This window comes from Phyllobates terribilis, unplaced genomic scaffold (assembly GCF_046119375.1).
Source record: "Phyllobates terribilis strain yellow unplaced genomic scaffold, ASM4611937v1 Scaffold_17__1_contigs__length_24005725, whole genome shotgun sequence".
Classification (NCBI taxonomy): Eukaryota; Metazoa; Chordata; class Amphibia; order Anura; family Dendrobatidae; genus Phyllobates; species Phyllobates terribilis.
In genome coordinates this window covers 6234002-6247332 of record NW_027362777.1, presented here as the reverse complement: position 1 = coordinate 6247332, position 13331 = coordinate 6234002, and the positions used below count along the sequence as shown (strand labels likewise).

The 13331-nt window shown below is 41.3% G+C and overlaps 1 protein-coding gene across 1 annotated transcript; it reads left to right on the top strand.

Annotated features, from left to right (window-relative positions):
- The first annotated feature begins 682 nt into the window (after positions 1 to 682).
- LOC141176181 (uncharacterized) lies at positions 683 to 9401 on the top strand. Its single transcript, XM_073660176.1, has 8 exons — positions 683 to 846; positions 1759 to 1819; positions 2062 to 2241; positions 2325 to 2448; positions 2532 to 2629; positions 2828 to 2918; positions 5629 to 6005; positions 6067 to 9401. Exons 1-8 carry the CDS (start codon positions 683 to 685, stop codon positions 7978 to 7980), a joined length of 3009 nt encoding a protein of 1002 aa, XP_073516277.1. The 3' UTR covers positions 7981 to 9401.
- Positions 9402 to 13331: the final 3930 nt, after the last annotated feature.

The following is a 13331-nucleotide window of genomic DNA, read 5'->3' as shown; positions in this document are numbered from 1 at the left end:
GACCCCCTCCCCCTTAACAGGGCATCATGACCACATTTTTGGCTTAAATTTTTTTTTCTATTTTCCTCCTCTAAAACCTAGGTGCATCTTATGGTCCGGTGCGTCTTATAGTCCGAAAAATAAAGTAGATCGGGTGATGTGTATTTGTGTAATGAGGGGTGTGTGGCCTATGGATATTGACACCCTTTATCGGGGGGGGGGGGAATTATTGGACAGCTTCTTGTCCTCAGACAAAATGGGCCAAAAAGAGTTTTAACTGACTCTAAAAAGTCAAAAATGGTTAAAAGTCTTACAGAGGGATGCAACACTCCTTAAATTGCTCAGATATTGGGGAGTGACCACAGAAACTTCAAAAGTCTACAGGGTTGCAAAAAATATATACAGAATAACATTAACTGCAAAAGATTTCAGAAGACTCAAATGTGAAGCGACCAGGAAGATATTATCCTCCAGTGCTGTTGTATTCCAGAATTGCAGCCTCCCTGGAGGCCCAGAAGAACTAGGTGTTCAGTGCTCAGAGACAAGGCCGAGGCTGAATATCAATCACCACCAACAAGACACAAGTGCAAACATCAAGACTTAACCAAAAGAAAGCTGAAAAAAGTTTTTTTTTAAAGGTTTCATGGACTGATGAGAGTGACTCTCAACGGAGCAGATGGATGGGCTCGTGGCTGAATCATTAATGGGCACAGACCTATACTTCAACTCAGACGCCAGCGAGATGGAAATGCTATGGGCTGGTATTATTACAGATGAGCTAGTTGGACTTTTTTTAATTGAATATGGACTCAAAATCAAATCCCAAACCTACTGCAAGTTTTTAGATGATGCTTTCTTTAAACAGAGGTACAGAAAAAATCTGCATCTTTAAAAAAAAAAACAGCAGGATTGTTCTGCGGGAGAATGCTCAATCGCAGCATCGAAGTCTTCACTGCTCAGTAACCGGAAAGGCATTAAAGATGAAAGAATAATGTCATGACTTTTTCCTCACTGGATCTAAACCTTCCGGAGAACTTTTGAGCTTTTCTTAAACTCGAGATTTATGGTGAAGGAGAATAGTCCCCTCTTTGCTAAGTGTCGGGGGCTGTGCCTGGTGCTGCCCACAAAGATGATTGTCAACAGATTAAGAAACTAATGGACTCTATGGATGGATGGCTTATCACTGGTGTTGATAAGAATGGTGGCTATATTGGTCACTGATAAATTTTTGTTAAATGTCAGAAATGTATTTTTGGACATTGAGATGTTTGGTTCTTATTCTCAATATACCAGATGAAAATAAACAGTTAAGATGGAAAATTTACATTTTTCATATAGTTGCATAATAATTCTGGACACAGAGATATTCTCCTAAGACAACACCTCACTTTTACTTTCTTAAATATTCAGGTTTATTACTCTTTGGATTGACCAACAACACTGGAGATGTTAAATAATAAAAGTAATCATCAAAAATACAAATTGCCTAATAATCGTGCACACAGCGTAGAGTAGGTGGTGGAGATAGAAGACCTCTTCTTTCTAGAACTTATCGTGGAGTGGTGAGATGTGTACAAATAAACCATTAACATATTTTATTGTCTGTACAAAGACTGCTGTTTCTTTATATTGTTAAATTACTGAATTATTTTATAACTTCCATAATCCCAACTGATAGCACATAGGTATCTCTGTATGACCTGAAGATGTATGAAGTGCTCTACCACATTATTGCTTTATACCGGCATCACAATGCTATTCATGTTTTTTATTACACAGAATTTTATATATTTTACACCAACTCATCTTCAATCCACTCAGATTCCCACAATATGAGATAGTAATAATTTATCTATATAATTTTCCTAGAAAAGAATGGATAGAGACAGAAAGAAGATGGTAGAGAGGATAATGCATCTCACCATAGAGATCCTCTTCCGGCTTACTGGAGAGGTGAGAGATTCTGATGACGTCACATTACATCATTCTTATCTATGGGAATAACAGATGGACAGAACTGGAGAGGTGAGGACTCTGGAAATGTCTGGAGGGAGATTTATTAATGTCTCTCTCCATAACCAGGATTACACAGTAGTGAAGAAGACCTCTAGTGAGCGCTGTCAGGACCCTGTGTCTGAAGGATGGAGAAGACCACTGAGCCCAATCACAGGACCTCCACCTCACCCCCTGATACATGAGGACATCAATGACCAGAAGATCCTAGAACTCATTTACAAGATGATTGAGCTGCTGACTGGAGAGGTGACATTGCTGGGAATGCTGGGACATTATACAGTAACGCTATGAAGGGATCGGGGGGATGACCTTATCATTGTATGTGTCAGGTTCCTATAAGGTGTCAGGACGTCACAATCTATTTCTCCATGGAGGAGTGGGAGTATTTAGAAGGACACAAAGATCTGTACAAGGACATCATGATGGAGGTTCCCCAGCCCCTCACATCACCAGGTAATAGACAGGACTAAATACACACGGCCTATAATTATCTGTATGTAAAGAATGAATTCAGTCCCTGTATGTGTTTCCTCCAGATCTATCCAGTAAGAGGACAACACTGGAGAGATGTCCTCATCCTCTTCTTCCACAGGACTGTAAACAAGAAGATCCCAATGTTCCTCAGGATCATCAGGTAGATGGAGAGAAGGTGTCATGAAATCTCCCCTATGATGTGTAGACTTCTGTGAAGGTCTTGTGTTCAGTCTTGTTTTATCCACCAGTATTATATGTTTTATACTTGTGTAAGAGGACGCGTGGAGATGGCAGGATTAGAGCTGATCATAGATGTGACTTCTCCATCTGTCTGTGACTTTTACAATATTTGTTTCAGGGTGAAGATCTGACCCATATTAATACTACAGAGACATATGTGAGGGGCGATGTGCGGTGTAAAAAGGAGATTCCTACATATGACCACCCAGGTGAGTAGTGACCACTAAATGCAAAGAAGTTAAAGATTCTTCTCAATTACCGACTGTGGCTGCTTTATCAGTGGTGTAGTCCGGTTGTGTTACAATTGTGTGATCACCATTTTACCTCTAGACCACAAGATTTTCCTCCATCCAAAAATGTTCACATTACTTTGTGTAATTGTGAAAGACCTTTTCTGTAGAACTTACAACCTGGAGGATCCACCTACCCCCTGGGATTAGAAGACTCTGTCCATTACCTGCTCAGATCTGTAAACTACAAAGCCAAATGACAGCGTACGTAGAATGTGCTGACAAGTGAGAAAATCACTTGAAGAGAAAGTGGAGGGTGATGATGGTGTTGGCTTCCTAGAACCCTGATATCTTATTGGATGAATCTACCTTCTCTCCCTTCTGTGCTGCTGAATGTGCTCATATGGTCCCTAAAAGACCAGGTCCAGTCTTTCTGGCCAAACTTCACCTACATTAAATGTGCAGTGAGGGCCAAGTGTGAATTTCTGTATAATAACAGCAGAGTTTCCCTTTATCCTGACTTTTCAATTTCTTTTAAAACCGACTAACTTCAAACAGGATTGTGATAAACTATACAGAAAACATTACACCTGTGCCATGATATATCTCTAAGCTGTGCGTGGCTGATGGCTGTAATATACATTTATTCACGCCTGCAGGAGATGTGTTGGCATGGCTCAAGTCCTGGTTTCATGGATTCACTCAACGCCATAAATTACATTATTTCTCAATCCTAAGGAATTCAGATTACTGCACAATCTCTCCTGAAATGGGGGCGATAATAGTTTCTCTACTCTTCTGCTCAGGAGTCATATTATTTCCAATGGTCCACCATAAATGAGTGCAACTCCAGTTTAGTGTTGGAGCTCTCCCCTTATATATACTTTGTTGGGGATGTAACATATCTTTTATTCTGTCTTTTTTTTTTCAGTTTCATTTTGTATGATAGCTTTATTGTGGTGGGATCGGCCTGACTCACTTATGTGAGTCTGTAACTCCCTGGTAGTCTTTAAAAGAAGGTCTCCATTACGTCTTCCCAATGCCTGAGGTCTAAATTTAAGACACCTCAGCTCTGCACTATTATAAAAAGTTCTCTTTAAATGTCTAATATTTCTTCTTGACACTCATTTGATAGAAAATATTGTCCCTTACGATAGTTTAGATTGCCAAGAGCCACCGAGCCCCATACTCTAATTACCACAGGGAGGTTTCACCACTAGTTACTCATTTATTACTGATGAAGACTGTTGAGTTTGATCATTTCAGTAGATGTGTTATTGTCTATAGTCAGTTTTTGACTACAGTAGTTGGTTCTTAAAATACTCAGATTTAACCCCTTCCTGCAGGCAGTTTTGTGTTCCTAATCAGGCCCCATTTTTTAAATCTGACGTGTGTCACTTTATGTGGTGATAACTTTGGAATTCTTCACAAAGGATAATAGGAAACAAATGGACCTTACAAATTATTTTCCAACTTCTCTTGAATCTGACGTCAGAACCAGGAGGGCAGAGAAAATACAAAATCAGAAGACACAAGAGTAGTCAGTAAACGGGCCGAGGTCACAACAGGAAACAAATACACAAGCCAGGAGCTGAGCACAGAGGACTGAACCAGAGGAGAACAAGGCTGTATCTGGCAGCTTCCGGCAATATGCTTCCAGCTTTAGTAGGTTGCGGTGCTTTCCAAATGGCTGAAGCCGGGAGCAGATTACTCCAGCTGGACAGCACACACACCCATCCTGCCAGACTGGATGGTACTACAGGTCCCAGGCACCCTAATCTTAGTGGCTGGACAGAGCCTGCGCCGCCCAGAGCTTCTGGTTCTGAAATCTCCATCACCAGCGCCACCTGCAGAATGAATAAGGCGGCTCCTGGTGACAGAAGCAGACGTCGCAGGAGCAGATCCCAGAGGAGATGGGACCCACCATTTGCAGAAGCCCTAATATAACAAAATTGCAGAAAACCAGAGCAGTGGAAATCCCCATAAAGTGACTCCCATTTTGGAAATTATAACCCTCAGTGAAATAATCTATAGGAGTAGTGACTATTTTGACTCCACAGTCACTTTCCAGAAATTAGCAAACAGTGAATGATGGAGAGTGAAAATTGCACATTTGCCATTTTATTGCCCAACACATAGTGCCCAGATTTTGCTCCAGGAGACACACACCGTAAATTAAGTGGGATCTTCTCACTATAGTGTTGTCAAGTACATGGATGCTAAATGTTGTTTGGACGCACTGCAAGGCTCAGAAGTGAGGGGGAGATCTGACTTTGGGAGAGCGGATATTGCTGGATTGGTTTATGGAAGCCATGTTGCTTTTCAAGAGCCTTTGAGCCACTAATAATGTGGAAACCTCTGTTTTTCCACTGACCAATGATGGACCTGAGTGGGGACTTGTTTTTTGTGAGATGAGTAGAAGTTTTTATTGGTATTATTTTCGCCTACATAACATTGTTTGGTGGCTTTTTATTCCATATTTGGGAGGAAGAATGAAAAAACAGTTGAACACCACACTCTACTGGTTCATCCTATGAGGTTTTCTATTAGACAGTCATTGTCCTGGTGAATAAGTGATTTTTTTTTTATATAACTTGCCTTTTTTATGGACAGTTTAAGTAGAAATGTTCAAAAATATAAAATTCAAGGATTTTTATTTAAAAATAATAATTGGTTTTATTATTTGCAGATGTCGGTACCAGGAGATCAGAGGGACAGCTGACATCTTCAATTTTTAAATCAGATAATTTTCAGATCCAACAGGATACAATTGAAATGAATGACATTTCTCCAGATTTACCATCATCCCTTCACAGCAAAGATCTGTCATCTGATCCTTCTCAACAGGTCCTGTCATCTGATTCATTACCGATTACTAAGGAAAATCAAAGTCACAAAATAAGCATTAAAAAACAAACTGCTTCTAATGCAAAGAAGCCGTTTTCACGGTCAGAATATAGAAATAGTTTTCCTCCCAAAAAGTCTTTTCTTAAACCTCAAAAAATTCACACAGCAAAGAATAGATTTTCTTGTTCCAAGTGTGGGAAGTGTTTTAATCAGAAATCAGCGAACTCACACAGGAGAGAAGCCATTTTCCTGTTCAGAATGTGGGAAATGTTTTGTACAGAAATCATATCTTAATATACATAAGAGAACTCACACAGGGGAGAAGCCTTTTCCATGTTCAGAATGTGGAAAATGTTTTAACCAGAAATCAAATCTTATTATATATCAGAGAACTCACACAGGGGAGAAGCCTTTTCCATGTTCAGAATGTGGAAAATGTTTTAACCAGAAATCTAGTTTTCTTAAGCACCAGAGAAACCACACAGAAGAGAAGCCATTTTCCTGTTCAGAATGTGGGAAATGTTTTACAGTGAAATCAACTCTTATCAACCATCAGAGAACTCACACAGGAGAGAAGCCATTTTCCTGTTCAGAATGTGGGAAATGTTTTACAGAGAAATCAACTCTTATCAACCATCAGAGAACTCACACAGGAGAGAAGCCGTTTTCCTGTTCAGAATGTGGGAAATGTTTTACAGAGAAAACAAATCTTATCAAACATCAGAGAACTCACACAGAGGAGAAGCCATTTTCATGTTCAGAATGTGGGAAATCCTTTGGAAAGAAATCAGTTCTTAATATACATCAGAGAACTCACACAGGGGACAAGCCTTTTCCATGTTCAGAATGTGGAAAATGTTTTAACCAGAAATCTAGTTTTCTTAAGCACCAGAGAAACCACACAGAGGAGAAGCCATTTTCCTGTTCAGAATGTGGGAAATATTTTACAGAGAAATCAAGTCTTATCAACCATCAGAGAACTCACACAGGAGAGAAGCCATTTTCCTGTTCAGAATGTGGGAAATGTTTTACAGAGAAATCAAATCTTATCAAACATCAGAGAACTCACACAAGGGAGAAGCCTCTTCCATGTTCAGAATGTGGAAAATGTTTTAACCAGAAATCTAGTTTTCTTAAGCACCAGAGAACTCACACAGGAGAGAAGCCATTTTCCTGTTCAGAATGTGGGAAATGTTTTACAGTGAAATCAACTCTTATCAACCATCAGAGAACTCACACAGGAGAGAAGCCATTTTCCTGTTCAGAATGTGGGAAATGTTTTACAGAGAAATCAACTCTTATCAACCATCAGAGAACTCACACAGGAGAGAAGCCATTTTCCTGTTCAGAATGTGGGAAATGTTTTACAGAGAAAACAAATCTTATCAAACATCAGAGAACTCACACAGAGGAGAAGCCATTTTCATGTTCAGAATGTGGGAAATCCTTTGGAAAGAAATCAGTTCTTAATATACATCAGAGAACTCACACAGGGGAGAAGCCTTTTCCATGTTCAGAATGTGGAAAATGTTTTAACCAGAAATCTAGTTTTCTTAAGCACCAGAGAAACCACACAGAGGAGAAGCCATTTTCCTGTTCAGAATGTGGGAAATATTTTACAGAGAAATCAACTCTTATCAACCATCAGAGAACTCACACAGGAGAGAAGCCATTTTCCTGTTCAGAATGTGGGAAATGTTTTACAGAGAAATCAAATCTTATCAAACATCAGAGAACTCACACAAGGGAGAAGCCTTTTCCATGTTCAGAATGTGAAAAATGTTTTAACCAGAAATCTAGTTTTCTTAAGCACCAGAGAACTCACACAAGGGAGAAGCCTTTTTCATGCTCAGATTGTGGAAAATGTTTTGGCCACAAATCTTATCTTTATAAACATCAGAGAACTCACACAGGGGAGAAGCTTTTTTCATGTTCAGAATGTGGGAAATATTTTACAGAGAAATCAACTCTTATCAACCATCAGAGAACTCACACAGGAGAAAAGCCATTTTCCTGCTCAGAATGTGGGAAATGTTTTACAGAGAAATCAAGTCTTATCAAACATCAGAGAACTCACACAGGGGAGAAGCCATTTTCATGTTCAGAATGTGGGAAATGTTTTAACCAGAAATCGGATCTTTTTAAGCACCAGAGAACCCACACAGGGGAGAATGCCGCAACTACACTCAACTAGTCTCTGCAGAGACTAGAAAGGCCCTAGCTGCACAACTAAAAGCACCACCACACACCTAACTAACTAATAAGTCGTTGAGGAGTTTCTCGTACCTCCTGAGGAACCAGAGGGGAGGCTTCAACACACTCTCAACAAGGGGAAAGGAAAGTATGAAGTAAAATACGAAAACTCTGAGTGAGAAACAAAAACACATTCATATATGGCAAAGAAGGCAAGCTAAGGTGAACCAAAAATAAAAGGAACAAGTATAATCTCCCCGAAACCTAACATTGTTAGAATTAAAAGGTACTGGGAGGGAAAGCAAACTGCCCGGTAGGATAGTTTCACCTTTGTTGTGAAACTTATAAAATTCACCCTCACCAACTGTAAATGTAAAACCCGTCCATTTATAATGACCACGGACAAGATAAAGATTCGCAACTCACATCAGGACCACTTTCAGCTGCATCACAATGAACTTAATTATATGTACCAAATGTCCAACTGGGGGTCTGTATGTAGGGGAGACAGGGCAAAAACTTAAAACAAGAATAAATTTTCATCGCCACACAATAAAAGAAAAAAAGAATAGATCTACTCGTGGCCAAACATTTTTACGGCCACAACTGCTTCTTCCTCTCCCATACTGATAGTTCTGCTTCATATCACTTGTCTTATCTATTGCATTATTCCTGTGCCCTGTTGTGTATAAATATGTGACTCTTCAGATTTTGTATTATACTATGTCTACTGAAAAGATCTGAGTAGTCTCGAAAGCTTACTGACTAAAGGCTAACTGAAAAGATTGTATCAACCACTGAGGACTTGCAAATGTTAATGTTTTTCTCCAAACAGCAATTTTAAGATCTCTCCACAGGTGTTCAATGGGATTTAGATCTGGATTCATTGCTAGTCAAAACTGTCCAGCACTTTGTTTCCATCCATTTTCTGGGTCATTGTCATGCTGGAAGACCCATGACCTAGCATGCAAACCCAGCTTTCTGACACTAGGCACTACATTGTGACCCAAAATCCTTTGCTAATCTTCAGATTTCATGATGCCTTGCACACAGTCAGGGTACCTGACCAAAGGCAGCAAAACAACCCAAAAACATTTTTGAAGCTCCACCATATTTGACTGTATGTGTTGTAAATTTATTGATTATGTTGCGCACCTTGGACAGAGGAACATCCGGATCTCTAAAGATGGACTTATAACCTTGAAATTATTGATATTTTTCAACAATTTTGGTTCTCAAGTCCTCAGACAGTTCTCCTTTTTCTGTTTTCTCCATGCTTAGTGTGCCACACATATGCACACAATGCAAAGATTGAATCAACTTCTCCCTTTTTTATCTGGTTTTAGTTGTGATTTTCATATTGCCCACACCTGTTACTTGCCACAATTGCGTTTGAACAAGCTTCACATGCTTGAAACAAAGTTGTTTTCCTACATTTTTGGCAAGGTGTCAACAATTTTGTCCGACCTATTTTATGTGGTTTTGTGTGAAATTATGTTCAATTTGCTTTTTTTTTCTATGTTTTCTTGTGTTGTTCCAATACACGCAAAGGAAATAAACATATATAACAAAATGTGTAATTCAGTGGTTCTTAACCGGGGTTCTATCGAACCCTAGGGGTTCGGTGAGTCGGTCTCAGGGGTTTGGCGGAGCCTCCGCCACGGAAGTCAAGACACACCCGACTCATTAAGTAAATTCGTGATGACACGCCCCGCTTGGCCATCACTTGCTGCAGATGATCACGTTACATTAATTGGCCAATCAGTGCTGCTGGGAATTTAGTGTGCTCAGTAGTCACTGTGTGACTGTCGTAGTTGTACGTTGTGTGGTTTCTTTCTTAATATTTTAATCCATACTAACTATGTCGAGCAAAAAAAGAAAGTGGTCGGACGAATATGTACAACATGGATTCACATGTATCACGGAACGTGATGGGAGTCAGCGTCCTATCTGCATGATTTGCAATGCCAAGTTGAGCAACTCTAGTCTCGCACCGGCAAAACTAAAGGAACACTTCTTGAAGCTGCATGGAGATGGGGAATACAAGAAAACAATGCTTGCTGAATTCAAGGTGAAAAGAGCCAGATTTGATGAAAGGGCCACTTTGCCTGCTCTTGGATTTGTACCTGTGAACAAACCGATCCTCACTGCATCGTACAAAGTTGCTTACCTGATCGCAAAGCAGGGCAAGCCGCACACCATCGGTGAAACACTCATAAAACCAGCAGCGTTAAAGATGGCGATCTGATACTCGGAACAGCGGCCGAAGGTAAATTATCCCAAATTTCTCTTTCAAATGAGACCATCGGTGACAGAATAGAGTGCATGAGTAAAGACATCTTGGCTCAAGTAGTCGCAGATCTAATTTCAAGTCCGGCAAAATTCAGCCTTCAACTCGACGAGACCACAGACGTTTCTAATCTAAGCCAGCTTGCTGTTTTCGTGCGCTATGTGAAAGACAACATGATAAAAGAAGAGTTTTTATTTTGTAAGCCTCTTACAACAACAACTAAGGCCACCGATGTGAAGAAGCTTGTGGATGACTTCCTCAGAGACAACAATCTTTCATGGTATATGGTTTCTGCTGTTTGTATGGACGGAGCTCCAGTCATGCTGGGAAGAAAGTCTGGTTTTGGTGCGCTAGTAAAAGCCGATGCACCACACATCATTGTTACGCATTGTATTCTGCACAGGCATGCGTTGGCAACAAAAACCTTGCCTCCAAAAATGGCAGAAGTATTAAAAACTGTAGTGGAATGTGTGAACTATGGGCGAAATAGTGCTCTGAGGCACCGCATCTTCAGTGAGCTGTGTAAAGAAATAGGCTCTGAATTTGAGGTACTCCTGTACCTTTTCTAATGTTCGGTGGTTATCCGGGGGACAGGTGCTGAATCGTGTTTTTGCCATGCGTGTGGAATTAGTCCTGTTTTTGCAAGAGCACCAACATTGTCATGCAGATTGCTTCAAAAATCCTGAGTTCATTCTCATTTTAGGGTACATGGCTGATATATTTGCAGCTCTAAATCATCTCAATCAGCAGATGCAGGGTGGTGGAGTCAACATCATGGAAGCAGAAGAAAACCTGAAGGCTTTTAAAAAAAAAACTACCGTTATGGAAACGACGAACAGAGAACAATAACTTCGCAAACTTTCCCCTTCTGGACGACTGTGTAAGTAAGATCGAAGATGTGTCTGGAATCGGAGACATTTCTGTATCCATGGAACTGAAGCAAACAATTGCCACGCACTTAGATGAGCTTGCAAAGTCTCTCGACGGATATTTCCCTACAAGAGAGTCATATCCAGCATGGGTGAGACAGCCGTTCACGTTTGCTGTTGAGACAGCACATGTCAATTATGAATACCCTGACGAAATCATTGAAATTCAGCAGAGCCAGGTTCATTTGCAACTCTTCAGAACAACAACACTCAACGTTTTGGTGTCGACAGTTGGAAAAGTACCCAATTATTGCTAAGAAAGCCCTGGAATTTTTTATACCATTTGTTACAACATATCTCTGCGAATAATCCTTTTTGAGGATGCTGGACATAAAAACAAAGAAAAGGAACAGACTTTGCTGTGAAAATGACATGAGAGTAGCACTTGCCAAGGTGAAGCCACGCATATCTGAACTGGTCTCTCAAAAACAACAGCAGAAGTCACACTGATTTGCAGGTATGTCATTTGTTGTGAGTTCATGCACTGTGTTGGTTTTGTTCTTTGATCAAGGTGATGTTCATGCACGGTTCATTTTGTGTACCAGTAAAAAAACATATACCTATGTCTTGAATTTGGAAAAAAATCATATTTGATTTATCACTAAAGAAGGGTTCGGTGAATGTGCATTTGAAACTGGTGGGTTCGGTACCTCAAACAAGGTTAAGAACCACTGTCCTAGGTTGTGTAAGGCGGCGGTGTTCACACCGTGCAGTAACTGAGGCAGTGACCCAAGCAAGTCCAACATAAACAGCTTTTATTTCAGCAACTCACGGGTTAACAGAAAGTCCTCCGGTTCGCAGCCGGGTTAACAGAAAGTCCATACACAATGTTTGCCGTGGGCAACGGCCGTGCCGGCCGCTCAGAGCCTGACAGGTGCAGAGGGTTCAAAGGCAGGGGTTCAGCCACCCTCAATCCTGCTGAGGTTTCCTGCTGTGCTCCTAGCAGGTTCCAACATAGAACAACACTAATCCTTAGTGCAGGGGTTTTAAAGGACCTGTGGCAAGAGCCACTGGAAAACCCGGGTTGGAGGAAGGAGGCCGCCCCACTGCCTCCTGTGACCTCCTCCCAGAAATGAAGGCCCTGCCAGGTTTTACTAATCTGCCTTAGCCAGATAGCCTGACTAGGTCCATGCTCACCTTCATTCCTGCATTGCAGCCACAGGTGTGTCTGTGACTGCAATGCACTCCAATGGTTTTAATAGGTCTCTGTACACATTTTGGGGGAGATATAAAGTCCCTCGTACACGATCCCGGTCACTGCCTCACATATCTCCCCTCTGTTCAAACTTGTGGGGTTGAACATTTGCCATCATACAGGGTGCCCGGGACAGGGCATCCGCGTTTCCCTGCGACTTTCCAGGGCGATGTTCTACAGAGAAACTGAAATTTTGCAGTGACAGGAACCACCTGGTGACTCGCGCCTTCCTCTCCTTGGCATTTCTCATCCATACCAAGGGTGAGTGGTCCGTCACCAAGCGGAACTGACGCCTGAGTAAATAATAACGTAGCGATTCCAAGGCCCACTTAATACCCAAACACTCCTTCTCTACCACGCTATAGTTTTTCTCTGCCGGGACAAGTTTTCTACTCAAGTAGGTGACCGGGTGCTCTTCACCATTCACTTTTTGTGACAATACCGCTCCTAGGCCTACCTCCGAGGCATCTGTCTGTACAATGAAGGTTTCCTTGAAGTTGGGGCTAATGAGGACCGGCCTTCCACACAGGGCCAACTGCATGGACTGAAAAGCTTCTTCTGCCTTAGGGTTCCACTGAACCATTACCGATTTTTTCCCTTTCAAGAGGGCTGCCGTTGGCCCTGCAAAATTAGGTATAAACCGGCGGTAATACCCAAGGATGCCAAGGAACGCCCTCACCTGCTTTGTACTTGACGGTCAGTTTTTTATGGCCTCAACTTTATTGATTTGGGGCTTAATAGCTCCTCGGCCTATCACATACCCCAAATATCGGGCTTCCTCTAGCCCTATCGCACATTTTTTTGGATTTCCCGTTAACCCCACAGCTCTGAGAGAATCCAGAACCGCTTGTACCTGGGATAGGTGCGTATGCCAGTCAGTGCTAAAGATGATAATGTCATCTAAATACGCGGACGCGTACTCCTGATGAGGCTTGAGC

What these genes read in the sequence shown, in the direction of transcription:
- LOC141176181 (XM_073660176.1), top strand. Translation starts at nt 683, where the DNA reads ATGGGCACAGACCTATACTTCAACTCAGACGCCAGCGAGATGGAAATG. An exon ending in GATGCTTTCTTTAAACAGAG is followed by an intron (nt 847 to 1,758) that starts GTACAGAAAAAA and finishes TTTATTACACAG; the next exon opens with AATTTTATATATTTTACACC. An exon ending in CCAGCCCCTCACATCACCAG is followed by an intron (nt 2,449 to 2,531) that starts GTAATAGACAGG and finishes TGTTTCCTCCAG; the next exon opens with ATCTATCCAGTAAGAGGACA.